This window comes from Choristoneura fumiferana, chromosome 8 (assembly GCF_025370935.1).
Source record: "Choristoneura fumiferana chromosome 8, NRCan_CFum_1, whole genome shotgun sequence".
In the NCBI taxonomy this organism is placed as follows: domain Eukaryota; kingdom Metazoa; phylum Arthropoda; class Insecta; order Lepidoptera; family Tortricidae; genus Choristoneura; species Choristoneura fumiferana.
This window is the reverse complement of record NC_133479.1, coordinates 9,776,523-9,795,899: the sequence shown is the minus strand read 5'-3', so window position 1 is coordinate 9,795,899 and position 19,377 is coordinate 9,776,523. Positions and strand designations below refer to the sequence as shown.

Genomic DNA, 19,377 nt, shown 5'->3' with positions numbered 1-19,377 from the left:
TCACTCTCTGGCTCATAAACTATCTCTATGCCAAAAATCACGTCAATCCATCGCTCCGTCGACGTGAAATTCGGACAAACATACAAACACACACACTTCCGCATTTATAATTTTAGTATGGATAGTAAAATATTATCTGTATCGCCAGCTTAAAATCTGTTTAAATGGTAACACTTCATGACTGTCACTGACACTGACAGTAAGTCATTGTTTGTAATATAATGAAAGTACTATGTGCTTGTAATGTAACGCGCCAAAAATGTGGTGCTAAAAAAGAAATAAATTCTGTACTGTATATACGAAAAAGTGATTTCTGGGAACGTAAATCCAGTGGTTCATATTGAGATTGACAGTAATAGAACCATATTGAGGTCAATTACAAATAAAGTAAGTTTAAAATTATGATGGGGACTTGAAGGGATACTTGGAAGATATAAAATATAAACAGAAGAATTGTGTAAACGTTGCAGTTAATATGGATGTCATAGAATCAATAAAAAAGGACAAAGCTTATATCAAATACAAATTAGTTGTAAAAAATTGGGAAAAAGAATTCAAAACCAGCCACTCGCGCACACCTTCAAAATTCGATATCAAGGAAGCTCCATCAAAGATAAAGTATGCGTACAAAAAATATTTTCAGCTGAAAAGTTCTGCACTTGAAAATTCTCTATCAATCTGCATTGAAGACGAACCCTTTGGGTCTCCAAGCCATGCTCAAGATTTTGATAATGCATTTGAAGCTCTAAGCCCACCAACTGAACAATTAGTTGCCACTCTACCGAGTGGGCCACAACTTGAGAAGCTATTGTTAAATGCACCACCTAAACAGGAGCCCTTCAAAAATGTTCAACCTCAAAGTCCATTCACTGATAATTTATCTAAGAAGCTGTTTCAGAACAAGAAATTCACTTTAAGAAATCCAAGAAAACTTTCAGTGCATAAATCACAGTCAATGATTGAAAATAAAATTGATCCAAATAGTGAGATATCAATTACTGAATGTTTAACTGCTGCACCAACATCAATGTCAATAGATGTAAGCAATAATTGTGACCCATTTTCAATATCTGACAGTAAAAGTGTAATTAGTAATAATGTCCTTTCAAAAAGCTTTGGCAATGTCCAGAATAGTATGATAATTCCTTCTGTAAGACAACTTGATCAGGGTTGGCTAGAAAGAGCAACAGGTTTGAAATTAACTGAGCTAGCCAATCAGACCACAAAGTTGGTGAGCCCTAAAACTTTTGGTTTGAGTAATATTATTATTGCCAGGGTAGATCCAGGTGAAGATAAATTCTGTGATTATGTAGAGAACAGCGAGTCTGAAGGAGAAGACAATTCGTTTACTAAGTTGAAACCAGCCCTTAAAAAGCGGAAGATAGATTCTTCAATAAATCATGAAGTAGTAATAGATAATAGTGAAGATAAACCAAAAATTGATGTATTAAAGACACATGAATTAGATAAAACTCAAACCCCAGAAGTACCTGCAAAGAACAAAAGAACTCGGAAAACACTTAAAAAGAGTACTAAAATTCCACAAGGCAGCACAGAACAGCAACCTCCAGATATTACAGAATATGTTCCTTTTGGCATTGAAAATTTAAAGCCTCGGCATTCTAAACCTACCGATATTTTGAAATCAGTTGATAACTCTTTAAATTCTGATCTTAAATCTTCTGAAGCCAGCGCTATTGGAAATTTAGAAAATAAGATTAAAAACGGTACTCTAAATGAAAACTTTGTAAAAATCAATATAGAAAAAAAAGTCTTTGTGCGAGGTAAGAAGAGTATGAATTTTTCAAAGTACAAAAGACAACAAAATAAGGACAAAAAGGCTCTTCATGCTGGCATGGAATTTCCGGAATCTGGAAAAATGTTATGTTTTAAGTGTAATTTGCCAGGCCATATGGCAAGGTATTGCACAGCACACAGAGGAGATGCACTTTTGCCCTTAGAAAGCTATAGTGAGGATAACATTCCTACATTAGAAGACATAGAGAATATTGTAAGTAAGGAAACAAACAAGCTTTCATTACCAGAACAATTGAGTACATCAGTCTTTGAAGCTAGTGTGATCCCAGAGTCATTTCTTAAACTGTTGGCTGATAATCCTACCAATGACACAGGGAAATAAAGCCTATCTATTCTAGTTTAACGGCAGAATCTACAAATATTTTACAAGAAACTCTTCAAATGTTTGGACATAAATCATTCCGTCCCGGACAAGAACATGCAATCAAGCGCATTTTATGTGGTATGTCCACATTATTGATATTATCAACAGGAGGGGGAAAATCACTATGTTATCAACTTCCAGCTTACATTTACAGCAAGCAATACAAATGTATCACTTTGGTTATATCGCCACTCGTGTCTCTAATGGAAGATCAAGTATTGAGCATGCCTGACTTTTTGAAAGCTGGATGTCTGCACACAAATCAACCACCAACACAGCGCCGTAAAATTATTCAATGTTTGAAAGATGGTCAGATAAACATTCTTCTTATTTCACCTGAAGCATTAATATCTGGTGATTCATCCAATGGCTTTGCAGGGCTATTTAAATCACTGCCACCTATTGCATTTGCTTGCATTGATGAAGCTCATTGTGTCTCACAATGGAGCCACAATTTCAGACCAAGTTACTTGATGATTTGTAGAGTTTTAAGGGAAAAACTCAATGTCAAATGTATTCTCGGCTTAACTGCAACTGCAAGTAAGTCCACTATTAAAAGTGTTATAAGCCATATTAACATACCTGATGGATTGACTGGTGTCATAACAAATCCTGCCCTCCCAGATAATTTGTATTTATCTGTGTCTTTTGAAAAAGACAAAGACAGGGCTTTAGTGACATACCTGATGTCAGAAAGAATTAGCTCTTTCAATTCAATTATAGTCTATTGTATAAGAAGAGATGAATGTGAAAGGGTAGCTGCTGTTCTTAGATCTTGCCTTCAAGAACCAGGCAAAATAAGTATGGAGGCACAAAACAAGAAAAGGAAGAGAATGTCTTATATAGCTGAAGCATACCATGCCGGGATGTCAGGAGCCCAGAGAAAGAAAATTCAAAAGCAATTTATGGATGGCACCTTGAGGATCATTGTAGCTACCGTTGCTTTTGGTATGGGAATAAACAAGTCTGATATAAGGTGCATCATACATTACAATATGCCAAGCAGTTTTGAATCTTATGTGCAAGAAGTTGGTAGAGCGGGGCGTGATGGACAAACTGCATATTGTCATGTTTTTATGAGCAGTAGCAGTAGTGATAAAAACGAATTGCTGAAACATATTCACGCTAATACAATTGATCGCTCAACAGTAAGAAAATTACTTCAAAGAGTGCTCATTCCTTGTGAATGCACCAAATCTAATGACGAATCAATAATGCCCCCTTTACCCAAACAAAGATGTAAAGGACATGAGGTCGGAATTCCAATAGACAACACAGTAGAGGAACTAGATTTACCATCAGAGAATATTGCAACATTGTTGTGTTATGTAGAACTTCACCCAAAGAAATACATAAAAGTCCTTAATAATGCTTATACTGAATGCAAAATTGCCTCATATGGTGGCCCCCAAAAGATAGTTGAAGCTGCAAAAACATGCCCTCCTTTAGCAATGGCGGTTTTGATGGAATCAAAAAAAGGTTCAGACATCACAAAAATTACAGTCTTAGAGTTTGATGTTATAGAGGTTGCAGCCGCCATAGGTTGGGAAAGTGGTATGACAAAGTACCATTTGAAAAATTTAGAATGGACTACAGAAGGCGCTTCATCAAAACGATCTCAATTAAAAGTTGAATTTAATACTCTTGGATTTAGGGTAAAAGCTCTAGGTGATCTTACACCGACGGAACTTGACAGTGTGTTAGATGATCTACACAGCATGGTAATGACTCAAGAAAAAGCTATGTTGTATCAGCTAGAAGAAAGCCATGCTGCTTTTAATAAACTTGGCAGTAATTCTTTGGAAAATAGTAAATTATCCGAAGATAATCTCATTTCAAAATCGAATGAATTAAAATCGACGATCCGTGACTACTTCCAAAGAGAGGATACCTTTGCCAATGATATTGTGTGCCAAGAACGACCACTTGATGAAGAAAGTATCATAAGTGACGTGCGAGCATTGATTGCTTCATATAAAGACTGCAGCTTTAATGGCCGTAGCATCGCAAGAATATTCCAAGGAATATCTTCACCAAACTTTCCTGCAATTGTATGGGGTAGATGTAAATTCTGGAGATCACATATTCATGAAGATTTTTACGGAATTATCAAATTGGCAACACAACAATTAATCCAAATGAAAAATATTTAAGTAATCTTTTTGAAATAATTATGTAAGAAACAAAATTAAAGGCATTAGATAAAATAATTTAGATTTTATTTTTAACACTTTAAATATAGGTATGACATATCCATCCATATCCAAATTCAATCTACTTATACACAAAAACGGAACATCTCAGAGCATTATCAATCACTTTGATCTAGTTCTAGTATGACTTGTGTTGTTAACAATGAATTCGGACTAGAAAACCAACCAACTCCATCATCGTAGTTATAAAGTAGAATAGTTAAAAAAAAAAAAAGTTATTTTTATTTTAACTTATGATTGGTTTTTTGGAGTCTTTTTTATTTCAACTCCAAATTTGTTACTTTTACGGGTAGCACGGATTGCTGAGGACCTGGGTTCGATTCCCAGAGCTGGTCTCTTTTTCTGGTTTTTCTGTGCATCCATGTCTGTTTGTATTTTCGATATGATTTCACGGGATACCCGTAAAAGTAACAATTTGTTACGAACAAGTTTGGAGTTGAAATAAAAAATACAAAAATGACTCCAAAAAACCCAATCATAATTTGATTACTCAGTAGCGACATCTCGTCTGGGTGAGCGGTTAGTTCCGAAAGAGTGTGACGTCTGTCGACGAAACATAGATGTCGCTAGTGCTGCTGCTTACGTAGCATAGTAGAAATAAGCAACCTGAGATATGTATGCATAGGAAAAATTCGTGTCCAGATTTCTGTCCAGCGTGGTGTAGGGGTTTTAGCACGCAGCACGGATCCCTGGGTTCGATTCCCAGTGCAGGTCTCTTTTTCTGGTTTTTCTGTGCATCCATGTTTGTATTTTCGATATTTATCTTCAAAGGCTATACCCGTGTAAGGGAACAAAATATGCCCCTGACGTTATTAGCCAATGAATATATCCTATGTATTGGTAATAATGCTAGTTATTAATCTGCCAAGTTTTATCTCATAATTATTGACAGTTTCCTTGCAATGTCACTTGAAAGTTTTTTTTACTTTTCTAAATATCTTGAAAACTACTGGTCCGTTTCTTTTGTGAACGTATGTTGTTAATGGCATGAAGAGGAATAAATTCGCAAAACACTAGAATCTCTAGGTCAACATTCACTTGGGTCATTTTTGATGTCAAATATTTCTAACTTTTTTTTTGACACTTGTGAGTCAGCGACACCCACCATTTTTAGGGTTCCGGAACCAAAATGGCAAAAACGGAACCCTTATAGTTTCGCCATGTCTGTCTGTCTGTCTGTCTGTCCGTCCGTCCGTCCGCGGCTTTGCTCTGTGGGACTATCAATGCTAGAAAGCTGTAAATGAAAAGTGCAAATTTTCATTAAAATCGAGCGTCCCCCCCCCCCCCCACCCTCTAAAATCTAAACCGGCGGGTGGAAAAATTTGAAAAAATTTAGGATGGTAGTAAGTATACCAAACTTTCAAGGAAAACTATAACGGCTAAGTTTGCTTGAGAATTATTAGTAGTTTACGAGTAAATAGCAGCCTAAGGTATAAAATATACCTAAACTTGGAACATTCCGCACACAATACGAAATCCTTAGAAAAATATTACTTGATTTTTTCGTAATGGCTACGGAACCCTATTTTGGGCGTGTCCGACGCTCTTGGCCGGTTTTTTTACACTGATGTGACATCTCTTTCCGTACCTACAAATATATATTGGTCTGAAATCAATCGGCTTGGAGCAACATGGTGATTTTTTTAAATAAATTTTAGTTGCCTAAACATCAATCTCTAGAATGTACTCCATAACGGACTATAGGTACGCTTAAACAATCTGTAGGATAATGAAGATTTATATAAAATATAAATATTCTCGTACTCGTAGTACGCGTATACCTTGGTGATGTACTAACTAGGCCGGTATACTCAAAATTAAAGAAATCGCCATGTTGCTCCAAGTCGATTGATTTCAAACCAATATATTAAATGATATCTGTACATCACAAGTATTTAACACAACTTTATTTTTAACACAGTAGGTTCGCTATTTGAAGGGATCGCTAATGCGGATCGGAATTATTTCCAAATATCCCTGTCCATGATATAATCATTAACTTTATAATACGCCTTGGATATTAATGTCTTCTTGACAATAGATCTGAATTTTGTATCCGTTTCGTTATAAAATTTTATTATAAAAAGTATGCAATTTCCCAGAAACGACTTTTTGGTTTTAGCCAGTCTGTAAGATGGAACTTTAAGCTTCCCTGTTTCTAGTAGCCTTTGGCTTATCGACGTTAGTGGGAAAATCACATATGTTCTTCCTTACATACATGATTATTTCAAAAACATAAAGCGACGGCAGGGTTAGTATACCTGTTTCTTTAAAAAAAGATCTTAAAGATTCACGCGTCTTCAAATTATAAATTGCTCTCTTTTGCAAGATAAAAATCGACTCCATGTCTGCAGCAGATCCCCATAAAGTAAGCAAAATACACCAACCGTGCCGTCGCCACATCGGTTAGCTGCCGTATTTTCCAAACTGCAAAAGCAGCAGAACTCAATCTACCCGCGATTGCTGTGACATGAGGTCCCCACTGCAGTTAATAATCGAGCGTAATTCCTAAAAATACTGTTGATTTTACAAATTGAATAGTTTGACCATTTAACTTTATATTAGAAACTTAATTCGAGTTAGATGAATTTATCAACGAGAATTTAATATAATTATTTGGTTTTCTTAGGATTTAGTAACAAATTATTGGCAGCAAACCATGCGGATACCACGGACAGGGTTTCATTGGGTTCAATGAAGTCGGTATCTTTTCTACTAACCTTAAACAGTAAAGACGTGTCGTCAGCAAACATAACTATACCCGACCTTTGGCTTACCATATAAGTTAGGTCATTTACAGAAATAAGATACAGGAATGGGGCAAGAATGGATCCTTGAGGCACTCCCATTTCGACCACAGATCCCTCCGATACCGTTCCGTTAATCGCTACCTTTCGCTTTCTTTGTGTGAGGTAAGATTTAATGAGTTCTAAAGCGAGGCCACGAAAGTGGAATATTTTGCAAACAGATCACTGAATCGAAAAATCGTTTTAGAAACCCCCCATTTGGTTTTAAAAGACCTATCCAACGATACCCCACCCCACACTACAAGGTTGGATGAGAAAAAAAACACCCCCACTTTACGTCTACGGAGGTATTCTAAAAAAATTGTTTTTAAATTTTTTATTGTACCATTTTGTCGGCATAGTTAACATATATATTCGTGCAAAATTACAGCTTTCTAGCATTGATAGTCCCTAAGAAAAGACGCGGACGGACAGACAGACAGACATGGCGAAACTATAAGGGTTCCGTTTTTGCCATTTTGGCTACGGAACCCCAAAAAGAGTACTACACGTACTTACGAGAAAAGTGTACGTTCAGGTTCTAAAGCGTTTCTTTTTTTCTACGTGTAGTAGGTACCTACTGTTTTTTTAATTAGCGTACAATTTAGTCCATTTTTTCTGATTCACAAGAAATTTGAAAACACGACTGCTATATAATGAAATAGATAGCGCCCGCCAGGTTTTTTGTAACTACGGGTAGTACATTTTTTTTAAAAAGCGTACATTTTCGTACATTTTTTTGATGCCAGTTTGAATTCCATGCGACACCATGTCACCGCCAGGAAGTATGACACGGAATTCGATCTTATACTGTATTATATGTCGTCGCCTGATCGCGAAACTCCCAGATAATGAAATTCCTAGGGCATATTATCATGAATCGTCGCCATTCCATGTACTCGTAGGTATAGGCCAGTAAACCCGACATCGTTCATCGTGGTACAATTTGCCTAGTGGCATTTAGCCATATCGATTGAATAGTGTATATAACTCTACAAGTTAAAGAGTAGGTGGGCAAATAAACGATCAAAACTTCTTTTAAACACCAAATGAAAATAAGATTTCATTATGACCATTATCTTTTTGACATATAAAAAAACTATCCTATCTCCTTCTCCGGGATCCAAACTCTGTATACCGAATTTCATCTAAATCGGTTCAATGGTTTAGACGTGATGAAGTAAGAAACAGACTTACAAACGTTCGCATTTATAATATTAGTGGGATTTGTATTTATAGTGCCGCTGCAATAACAAATAAAAAATTAAGGAGGAACTCCTTACGCCTTGCGTATTCTTGTTGTTTTCATTGTATCTCTTTAACGTTTAAATATACAAACCTCAAACTCGGAATGATAATAGAAATAACTATACCTACCTAATGCATTACGTCAAATAATAGAGCTCGACTTGGCGGGGGCACTGCCGTGCCCCCAGATAAAAATAGGTCAAGCGTGAGTCGATCTAAGGGAAAAAATTTGAGAATTTTCGTGTACTATACATAATTATAGATAATAAATAGTTAGTTTTCACCTTGACTGTACGGAACATTCGGTGTGTGTCCGACTCGCCCTTGGCCGATTTTTACCTAATTATGCTCAAGATCGATTACACGCAGTCCATACAAAATACTCGAGTGTAAAAGTACTTAATCGACATAAAAGCTTATAAAATAATATAATTTAAATGCACAAAATGACATTGGAATAATTTCAATATGTTTGGTGAACTATTTGTCATACTCTTTCAAGGCGACCAGTCTTATTATTTAATTTTCCTATTGATCCCTTTGGATCAGGGGATAGAGAGCTCCATTCTGTCGATTTACAGTATTCAAAAGTAAGCTTACCACAAACAAAGTGTTTGCTCATATTATTACTAGAACTAAAACTCACACACGAGCCTAATACACTATAAAATTGGGAAGTTAACCCATCTATCCACTCTCTTAAGTCCTGATGTATTCTTTTTGTGTTTGAATATGATATCTTTTGTAATAATAAACTATCATCAGGACCAGGTATAAAATGGATTGGTTTTATAAAAGAAAAGTTTTTGTAAGCACTCTGAGATCCACTGTGTATTATGTTTGCCTCTTGATGAGACAACTCCTTACCAGAAAAATATTGCAATGGCGTTATAAGGAATTTAGTTAGTGCTACTAAATTAGATTTACTTTCAAATAATCCAACTTTCCAAATTCCTGGCAGCAAAGGCACCTTGAGGTTAGGTTTTATGAAGTTTGTTAAATTATTTTCATCCAGATGAATGTAGTTTATGTCTGCTATGACGCCAGCTGGATCCAACCAAAGAATCGTTAAGTTTTCAAACTGTTTATCAATGTTGGGTGCAAATTGGTATAGTAAATTTGGCTCCGATAATGGCCCTAAAATATTACCTAAATTTCTGAAAATCATTTCTTTTTGATCATAGTTTGAGCTAACCTTAAATATTTTTATATTGTCTGCGTATGGGTTTTCGAGATTTAATTCTAAATGTTTTTGTGGCTTATACCAAGTCTCCATTAGCACACTGACATCTTTGTCTATAAATGCTCTATGTAATATAAGATTTCCTTTGTAAACATCTGCGAAATTGTAAGTGCTTATTTCAATAATTTCTCCAAAATCTAAGGAACACGCCTTGTCTAGTAAAATTTTAGCGTTTTGCCGTGTGATGCTCTCTGCGTGCGTTAATAATGTATCATCCGTGCTCGCAGTCAAGTCATCTGTGCTATAAAGGCTTTGCCAGTAAGCTTCCAAATTGGGTATAAAGTGATGATCATCAAACCCTATGTAATTTTCTACTCTAGTAATTATTTCCTGGTTTATAATAGGCTCAAATTTTCTAGCGAAAAATAGCTGCCTGTCTTGCGTGTTCTGAATTCTGGGCCAGTCTTCTATTTTAAAATCATTAGGAGAACACCCGCACCAGTCAACTACATGTTTATATTGACATTTACAACCCAACTTTCTTTTCCAATTAGTGACGTGCAAGTTATTGTCCACATATGTATTGCAGAAATGAGAATTCCTTAATACAGTGTGGAAAAAAGATTCTGCTGGTAGCAGGGTGTGCTGGAATATTATATCCAAACCACTCAGTAACGTATCTTGTTTGCCAATAATATAGGACACAAATTCTGGTGATAATGCTATCCAATCACTTCCTCCATCAATAACGATGCCACGAGGTAGTTTTCTTTCGCCAACTCTCCACATGTGAGTTTCACATTCAATAAATGTTTTGTCCAGTCCTTGTTTCTTGATAAATCTTTGAACTTCTCTTCCATGCGATTTTACAAAGTTGAGACCTTTATTGGCAGACAGAAAACTCTCAATACTTTCCAACGATTTAATTGGGAAATCACTTTCACTTAAATTGATCACAAAATCCCATTGCCAATCAAGCTCCATAAAATCTTTCATTGATCTTAAAAGCATGGCGAGTAAAGATGCACCACCCCATATTGTAGAAAATCTCTTTGTGGCCAGTTTGATATTTTTGAACTGTTTTTCCAATAACGATAGTTTTCTATGCAAATAATCTTGACGCTGAAACACATTTTAGAGTTTTGTTACCTAGTAATGGAATAAAACTGTAAATATCGTTCAACATAATTATACCTACAAGGTGACTTCAAATTACTACGGAATATTTCAGATGTTTGAGTTAGCTTGACTTACCATAACTGTAATTGTTATTCAGGATTTTTTTATTGTGATTTTCAAATGTTTCCGTGCATTAATTGATGATCAAAGTATACTGCGCCAAAGGCGTTGTACACAGAATAAAAAATCTCAAGAAAAATCTTTACCAGGTTTTCAGTCAAATCAAACAAATTACCTGCTGAAATATTCCAGAATAGTTCAAAGACATCCTGAATACAGGTAGCTCGTAACTTACGCGATAAACTTAAGGTTTTGTCATTGGCACAATCGTCCATTCTATCTGAACTTGTATATTGCCATAAAAAAAACTTAAAGAGGTAGTAGGTGGGCAGGTCACATACAATACATTACATATACAGGGTGTCCCAAGAAGTAATGTCAAGCGAAAGTCGGGTAGAGGGCACCCGAATCACCCCCCATGTATGTTCCGCGATTTTTCGTAGTTTAGAGAGTTATGGCCTTTTTTCTAATTTTCTACTAAAATGAGACCATTGACTGAGACTGAGACCTATACTTGCTCATATCGACTAAAATAATTGAGATCATTGCCTGTTTTTTTATGTGGAGTTGAATAAGTAACAGGATCATATATTATGTATGACATGTTAAAAGAACAAGACCCAAATGTTACAAAAAAAAGAATTTTATAAAGTGAGCGTAGAGTACATGCTACTATGCTACTATGTATGCTTTCAAGAGTAATAAAAAAAAAACTCACAAGTATTTAACTTCCAACCAACTTCATAAAATTCCTTACTTTATTAGCTATCTACACCATTCATTTTATAGGTCTATCATTAAGGGATCATATGAAAATTTTTAGTTCCGAAGTTGGACCTACCTAACTAGACCGTTTGTCCCAGGACTCCCACTCCCAGGTATATATAGTCGCCAACAACTTCGAGCGCAGAGCCTCCGACTATTACGGGAGTTGGCACAATATGGACATTAGACGTGACTTTCGTCTTGTCCATGTTCATTTTCAGCCAACTCGGTCGGAAACTCTGCTGAGTCAGTGACTAAGGTCCTCCATGCTCTCAGCCATGGCTAAAATGTCGTTGGCGAATCGAAGGTGAGTGAAGTACTCGCCATTAATGTTGATGCCTCGTCCGTTCCAGTCCAGAACCTTAAAAGCATCCTCCAATGCAGCGGTGAACAGTTTCGGAGAGATGACATCTCCTTGTCTGACTCCCCGCTACAGAAGTTAGGCTTCATGCTCTGGTCCTGTAGTTGGACGGACATAGTAGCGTTTTCGAACAAACACTTCAACACTTCGATATACCGGTAGTCTACTTGGCACCACTGGAGCCTGCAGCACAGCCCAAGTCTCGATCGCACGAAGGCTTTCTTGTAGTCCAGAAATGCAAGGCAAATGGGGAGGTAATAATTATTCTGTTTTCTGCATAACCTAAGTCGTCAAACCTGGGTGCGAGACGATTTACGAGCCTGGAAAACAGCTTGTAAACTTGGCTCAGAATTGAGATGGGTCTATAGTTCTTCAGCATGGTGTTATCACTTTTTTTGAAGAAGAGCACCATCACACTTCTGTTCCATGATTTCGGCGTTCTCACTTGGTGGAGGACGGAACTAAACAGCGTCTGAAGGCCCTTAAGGACTGGTTTACCACCCGCCTTCAGGAGTTCGGCTGTAATTCCGTCGTCACCCGGGGCTTTTCTTAAGCTGTTTGAAGGCCATACTAATCTCGTACAGGCTGACATCCGGGATGTCTTCGGTATACGAGTAGTGTCGGGTTAATCCAGCCCTCGGGTCTCTAGCTAGATTTTCGACAGGTGGTCGGGTTGTCGTGTATAGCAGCTGTGCTGTGTATAGCTGTCCATAAAACCTCTCAACTTCCCCCAATAGTTCACGTTTAGATGAAATAATTCTGCTGTCGTCGGTCTTTAACTTCATCAACCGGCTTTCAGGCAGACAGATCCCTGGTAAACACCTTAGAGCCCCAGTTACGCTCAATAGCCTCTTTAATACTTTTAAATCGGCGTACATCGCGCTTCAGGGACTTTGTGAGATCTGCCTGTTGAGTTGCCGATAGCGACAAGCGTCACCAGAGAACTGCAGAATCATCTCACGCCTCACCTCTATGATCTTAAGGGTGGAGTCAGAGAGCCTTTTGGTTCTAGTACGGTGGATCTTGAAGAACTTAGACCCGACCGTATGGACATCTTCCACAAAGCCGTCGTTGTAATCGTCCACGTCGCTACCTAGGCATTCGAAACGGTTTTGAAATTCGAGCTGAAACCTCTCGGGGTTTTGGAGCTGAGCAGGTTCCGGGCGGAGCGTAGATTTCATCAGTCGAGACCTTTCAAGCTTGAACTGGATATCCAATGAGCCTCGTGGTTTTAACCGCACTGATCACGGAGAAATAATTGAATATGTGCTTTTTCATCGACATGACAAAATCTATCTCATTCGACGTAACACCATCGGGGCTCATCCAGGTCTACTTCTGCTTACGTTTTCTGAAGAAGGAGTACTCCATAAAACCGGCCAGTAGGTACCACCTACCCGTTCATTCCTATGTCCCACTCCAAATTTCCCCACTCTCAGCGTTTCACCGTCTCGTTTGCCCAGCTTTGCGTTGTAGTCCCCCATAACAACCGTGAAGTGAGTTCTGGAGCTATGAATGGCTCTGGAAATATCCTCATACATGGTCTCCACCTCATCGTCGAAGTGCGTCGAGGCCGGAGCGTATACCTGTATGACCTTCAACGAATATCATTGGGTCTTTCTGAGTACAAGGCACGCTACCCAGCTACCCTGGTCGACACACTCAATCTTTACCACGTTGTTCAGGAGGGACTTGTGGGCGATAAACCCGACACCTCACTGAGACTGGTGGTCGCCCTCCCGGAAATAGAGTAGGTTACCGGACTTCAAGGTTATCGTGTCCTCCCCCTCTCTACGGACTTCTGACAACCCTATGATTCCCCATCGTAACCTACTCAATTCTTCCTCCAGTTCCGGTATCCTTTCATCGGTCCGCAGTGTTCGGCAGTTACATGTGGCAATCCATAGCGAAAGGGTCCTTATGGCAGGTATTGAGTTAAGCATAGATCCATGGTCAGAGAGAGCAAGCTCTATTATCTCAGCTTTGCCCCCCTTCACATTGTGTATAATGTTGTCTATTTATACAGGTATTGCTATACAATCGTGTCGGTTCCGCCACTCCAAGTCTAAGATTAAAACTAAGCAAAAGGTTTTCAAATAAGGCTGAGAGTTTTGTCTTTTTTAGCATGTCAATATTAAAAACACCACAAACTATGACCTTTTTGTTGTGATAGTATATTTTGCTGTATAATGTTTCCCAATTTTTTTATGGAATAAGGGTTTCGTTTAGTAACTATGTAATATATGTAATAAGTAATTTTGGATAAGCGCAACATTTCCGTTGTGTTTTTGTTTGTGCACTAATAAAGCGTCTGTGACACAATGATCACGGTATTAATCTTGTACCAAAAGTGTGTGTGTGTGTGTGTGTGTGTTAGATTTCGAAAAAGCTGCAATTACAGTCTTCGATCAAATTTTGAAAACATCTATTAAATGCCGTTTTCAGTTCAATGTTGTTTTTCATTAGACTCATGTTTTGGATATTTAAAAAGAAATATTAAAAAATAAAAATACGATTCTGGCGCTGTTTACTTACAATTAAACGAACACGCTCCTCCTCGCTTCCATCGTCGTCGCACCTAACTGGACTTTGTAACACATTAGATTTCTGTTGCTATACTAATTACAAAACTCTATTTGTATTTCATATTGCCAATTGAAAAAAATGGTGTGTAAATCTTACTTAGATTGAGTAAAAATTTGGCTTATGTACGAAAAAGGAACTGTCGCACTGACGAAAATTTATTCGTTCAATAGTTGTTGTTTGACCTAGTGAAAGATTTGACAAATGATAAGTTTTCCAAGCGTTTTGAGTCATTATGATATTCTGCTTTATAATAATTCGACCAAATGAAACATTGCCAAACAAAAATTTGGTAATAGTTAGTTGTCAAAGTGAATAATCGGCGAAACGTTGGTAGGCAAGTGATATTCGGCCAAATCTGTGGGCCAAATTAATTTCTGCGAAAAGGCAGAAAACACATTATACCATATAAAAATCGGCGATACTAATGTTCTGCTATTTAATATTCTGCAGAAGTATAATCGGCGATAATAGTGTTCTGCTATTTAATATTCTGAGAAATGACTATTATTCGAACTGATAATTATGCAAAGTTTTGATTATGCAAAAGTATCATTCGGCTAAAAAAATGTATGAGATACCTGTTATGCGAAGTGTATTTCAGAGAATCGATATCATGTAAGATAAAGGGAACCCTATTTTTTGATATTATATTAGGTACCACGGCACTTTTTGTAAGTGTATCTATATAACTTAAACTTACTTATCAGCAAAAGTTGCAAGTAAATTAAACAATTTTATCAACAGCCTTATCACTCTTGTATGTGCTCTGCCATAAGGACCCTTTTCTACTAAACTTTGAAACCGATTTTAATATAGAAATACTTAACGTACACTAGTGAAACCAAGCTACAAATACACGTCTATCCGTATATTTTACTATTTTGGATAAAACAAAAAATATATAATTTCGAAGGATTTTACAAAAACGTAAATATCTCCGTAACTAGAAACTGCCATAAGGACCCTTTTCTGGTGGATCATCACATATATTGCCAGGGCCAAAGGTTGTCGTTTTTGATAGCCACCGAGCCTCAGCTGGTGATTAACTATAGCACCCCCTACCCCACCGTTACCATGGCCGCTACCGGAGCCAGGAATAGCAGGGCCGCCGGGATCTAGGCGTCTGGGCTCATTTTGTGGGTTCATTTTCCATTTTTTATCTCGTACCTTTTCGGGGGGAAATGCCTTAGTCACCCCGCATGGCAGGCGGATTGGCGACCGCAGTTACACCAGATAGTTCGCGGAGCACGCTGCTGCTCATCCTCTGGTTTATCCCAAAGTCGACTATTACGACACTCTCTGGAAGAGATGGAGTGTCGCAATTCTCGACCAACACCACACGGTACATACATGAGGTATCGATCTTGATGATGACTTTTACTTAGCACATTTTTAAATTTTTGGTAGGTGACCTAACCTGCCCCTTAAGTTAGTCGTACGACTTGCGGGACAACCTGTATCATTGGATTAGGATGGATGATAATTATTAGAGCAATATGTATTATAATAAAACATTCTACAATTCTTAGGGGCTGTTTCACCATCCATTGATTGGCGTTAACCGACGGTTAAATGTGATGCCGCCTCCGTCTATTCGAACAAAACAAATAGAGACGGCATCACACCTAACCGCCAGTTAACACTAATCAATGGATGGTGAAACAGCCTCTTAGAGTACTTACTGCATCAATATGTATATAAAAATAGTGAGTTGTTCTGTACAGTGCATTGATCAATCGATGTACTTGTCGCAGCGCACGCCCATTCAAAGTGAGCAGGAACACAATCCTGGCTGGTTCTCTTATGCTGCTAGATGTAGCAGGAGTGACAGAGGTGAATTCTGAAAAACAAAACCAGACAAGTGCGAGTTAAACTAAATAATAATAATAAGTAAAGGGCGAATGATGGATGCAATATGGTGAAGAAAGATGGATAAGACTTGGGACTTTTTACTTTTTTTAGCCTTTGTACCTACATCTTATTATCCTGTGTTCTGTTATTTTCATGTGTTTTATGTACAATAAAGAGAGTACTGACGTTTACGGCACGTCACTGCGATTCCGCACCGCACCATTTAGTTTTCGTATTTTTAGCAGCGGTGTGGAAAGCATGCAAAAAAAAAACGATGCGCTTACGGTGCGTCACTGCGATTCCGTGCCGTCACCGTTTTTAAGCAGCGGTTTGGTCGCACCTTAACACGTGAAATTAATTAGAGTCCCAAGCAAACATCGATCGCGGCGAAATGCGTCTAGGGTAAAATACTACACGAAAAATGAGATGCTAAAAATTTATTATACTAATGTAAAAATATGTGATTAAACCGGAAGAGCGTGTCGGACACGCCAAAAATAGGGTTGCGTAGCCATTACGAAAAAATTAAGAAATATTTTATACGGAATCTTCCATAGTTTAGGTATATTTTATACCTGAGGATGCTATTTACTCTTAAACTACTAATAATTCTCAAGCAAACTTAATCGTTGTAGTTTTCCTTGAAAGTTTGATATACTTACTACCATGCTACCATCCTGAATTTTTTCAAATTTTTCCCTGGTTTAGATTTTAGAGGGGGGATGCTCGATTTTAATGAAAATTTGCACTTTAAAGTTGAATATTTTGCAAACAAATCGCTGAATCGAAAAACTTAGCAAACCCGTAATGGTTTTAAAAGACATATCCAACGATACCCCACACTATAGGGTTGGATGAGAAAAAAAATCACCCCCACTTTACGTCTATGGGAAGAACCCTAAAAAAATTTTTTTTAGTTTTTTATTGTACCATTTTGTCAGCATAGTTTACATATATATCCGTGCAAAATTACAGCTTTCTAGCATTGATGGTCCCTGAGCAAAGGAAAAAAAAAAGAAAAAGTGTGTGTATGCTGAACAGAGTGCAAGACAGTTTCAACATAATTCTAAGCATGTTTGCTAAGTGCCTGAACTGCCCTGTGGACTAACAATAAGTACTGGCTAAAGATTGTCACTGGTCAAGCAAAGTAGTAATCTTTGTATTGTATAGTAGAGGTGAATGAGGGCTATCGTTTTTTGTCTCACTAGATGGCGCACTGTTGCGTGAGGTTTTTAAGTATGGTTTTGAAAGTCTGTTATTACGGGCGTGAAAACAAAGTTTAGATTAAAATCATATTTAATAAACCTTAAAACCATACCATATAAATATCGAGTATGCCACAGTGTTGCATAGTCCCCGTTTTGTTCGGAAAAAAGGGAGGACAAAGGTTTCCGAAAGACAAAACTGTCTCAAAACACAGACATTCATTGCCCCGGAACGCATATTTACCATAATTAATTTCAGATATTGCAAAATACTCACAATATTATTCTAATTATAAATAAACCCGCGTAGCTCACCCAAAACCTATGAGACCTCACGCTAAACTAGCACCTCTAGTGGCGAATTCATACGCGATAGCCCTCATTGGCCTAGAATGACATTCAGATAGAACTATTTTTCTTACTTTAATAGACATCAAAGAAATTATTATAAACAATGTCAGTTTATTACTTACTTGCAAGGCCAGTTTCAAAGACATTCATTGTGAAGTAGCCCCCACAGGTATTTGAAGGCTCAGCTGGGCACTTCATATCACAAGCCTCATCTAACACTTTAGCTGATTGAGGTGGTTCAATTTCCCCACAAAAACACTCAGAACTGAAATGACACAACAATTATCTTATACATTTTAATCTGATTAAATAAAAACATAAAATTAAGAAACCATTGACAAGCCTTCAAAATAAAATTTGGTATTACTTTGAAAAATATCATATAAAAATTTTCTATTCCATTCCATTCTAAAAAAAATCCCTTGAAATAAGTTTCATAAAGTTCATTCAGAAAAATATTTCATTTTCAGGTACACAAGCTTTTTTAAAAGTAGTGATGATATTTAGTTTTACTCACGCGTATTGAACTCCAGCATAAGGAAATCCAGCCTGTACACAAATATCCAAACAAGCTTCCCTTGAATTTGTGTTAGCATAATTGCCATAAAAACTGGAAAGAAGTCTTATTTTTTTCTCATCTTGATAACATCCTAAATGTTGCCCATAAGTCATACCTTTACCATGACAATAATTTGGTAATGTTTTTGGATATAAACTGCCAAGTTGTATAAGGCAAGTTTTGTTAACAATTTGTTCCTTACAAGATTGCGTTTTGGCCCTGTGAATGGCTGATATTGCCTCCCGGCTCTTGATTTCGCAGATTGGCTTAAAATCTAACTCTTCTAGCCGCAGGTGCAGGTGAGCGACAGGTTTATTTTGAGTCTTAGCTTTTGCCGGGAAATCTTCGTCGTCGTCGAAACCTGGACCAATTTTTCTAGCCGAAACTTCACCTATCTCGTGTCTTGCTAAAGTATGCCCATTCTTGTAAAGTAAGTTATCATTTACAGTAGGAAAATAATTAATCGCAATTAGAATTTGAACGAAAAAAGCTATCAAAATTGTTATCAGTAAACACTTCCCATATTTATAATATACCCTTCTACAGAAAATAGCCATTGTTGCTATGGCACTTTCATTGTAGTTTTAATTAAGAAAAAAAATTAAACATTACAAACATGATTTTATGTTATAAGAAAAAAGAACTATTGTTTTAATTACAATATTATAAGCAAACATTCCGATTTACGTTTATAAAAAGAGAAGGAACCTTCCTTACATTAGTGACGGATAACTGACGTTTAACGTGTAACAAGTGTTGCCACATTAAATAATATAATGCCGCATTTACACTCGCGTACGAGTCGCTAGACAAGGCAGGCGAGGTACGAACGAGGTGAAAGTGAGACC

The 19,377-nt window shown here is 37.3% G+C and overlaps 2 protein-coding genes across 2 annotated transcripts; one reads left to right on the top strand and one right to left on the bottom strand.

Annotated features, from left to right (window-relative positions):
• Positions 1–200: 200 nt before the first annotated feature.
• On the top strand, positions 201–2,220 carry LOC141430412 (uncharacterized). Its single transcript, XM_074091104.1, has one exon. The coding sequence runs from the start codon at positions 476–478 to the stop codon at positions 2,138–2,140; it is 1,665 nt and encodes a 554-aa protein (XP_073947205.1). The 5' UTR covers positions 201–475; the 3' UTR covers positions 2,141–2,220.
• Positions 2,221–4,384: 2,164 nt separating this feature from the next.
• On the bottom strand, positions 4,385–19,256 carry oxt (Xylosyltransferase oxt). Its single transcript, XM_074091102.1, has 4 exons — positions 18,488–19,256; positions 18,093–18,235; positions 16,246–16,403; positions 4,385–10,734 (listed from the first exon to the last, which is right to left on the bottom strand). The coding sequence occupies exons 1-4, from the start codon at positions 19,084–19,086 to the stop codon at positions 8,917–8,919; spliced, it is 2,718 nt and encodes a 905-aa protein (XP_073947203.1). The 5' UTR covers positions 19,087–19,256; the 3' UTR covers positions 4,385–8,916.
• Between the last annotated feature and the right edge of the window lie 121 nt (positions 19,257–19,377).

What these genes read in the sequence shown, in the direction of transcription:
- oxt (XM_074091102.1), bottom strand. Translation starts at nt 19,086, where the DNA reads ATGGCTATTTTCTGTAGAAGGGTATATTATAAATATGGGAAGTGTTTA. An exon ending in TATGCTGGAGTTCAATACGC is followed by an intron (nt 18,236 to 18,487) that starts GTGAGTAAAACT and finishes GTGTCATTTCAG; the next exon opens with TTCTGAGTGTTTTTGTGGGG. An exon ending in TTTATATACATATTGATGCA is followed by an intron (nt 10,735 to 16,245) that starts GTAAGTACTCTA and finishes AATGTGTTTCAG; the next exon opens with CGTCAAGATTATTTGCATAG.
- LOC141430412 (XM_074091104.1), top strand. Translation starts at nt 476, where the DNA reads ATGGATGTCATAGAATCAATAAAAAAGGACAAAGCTTATATCAAATAC.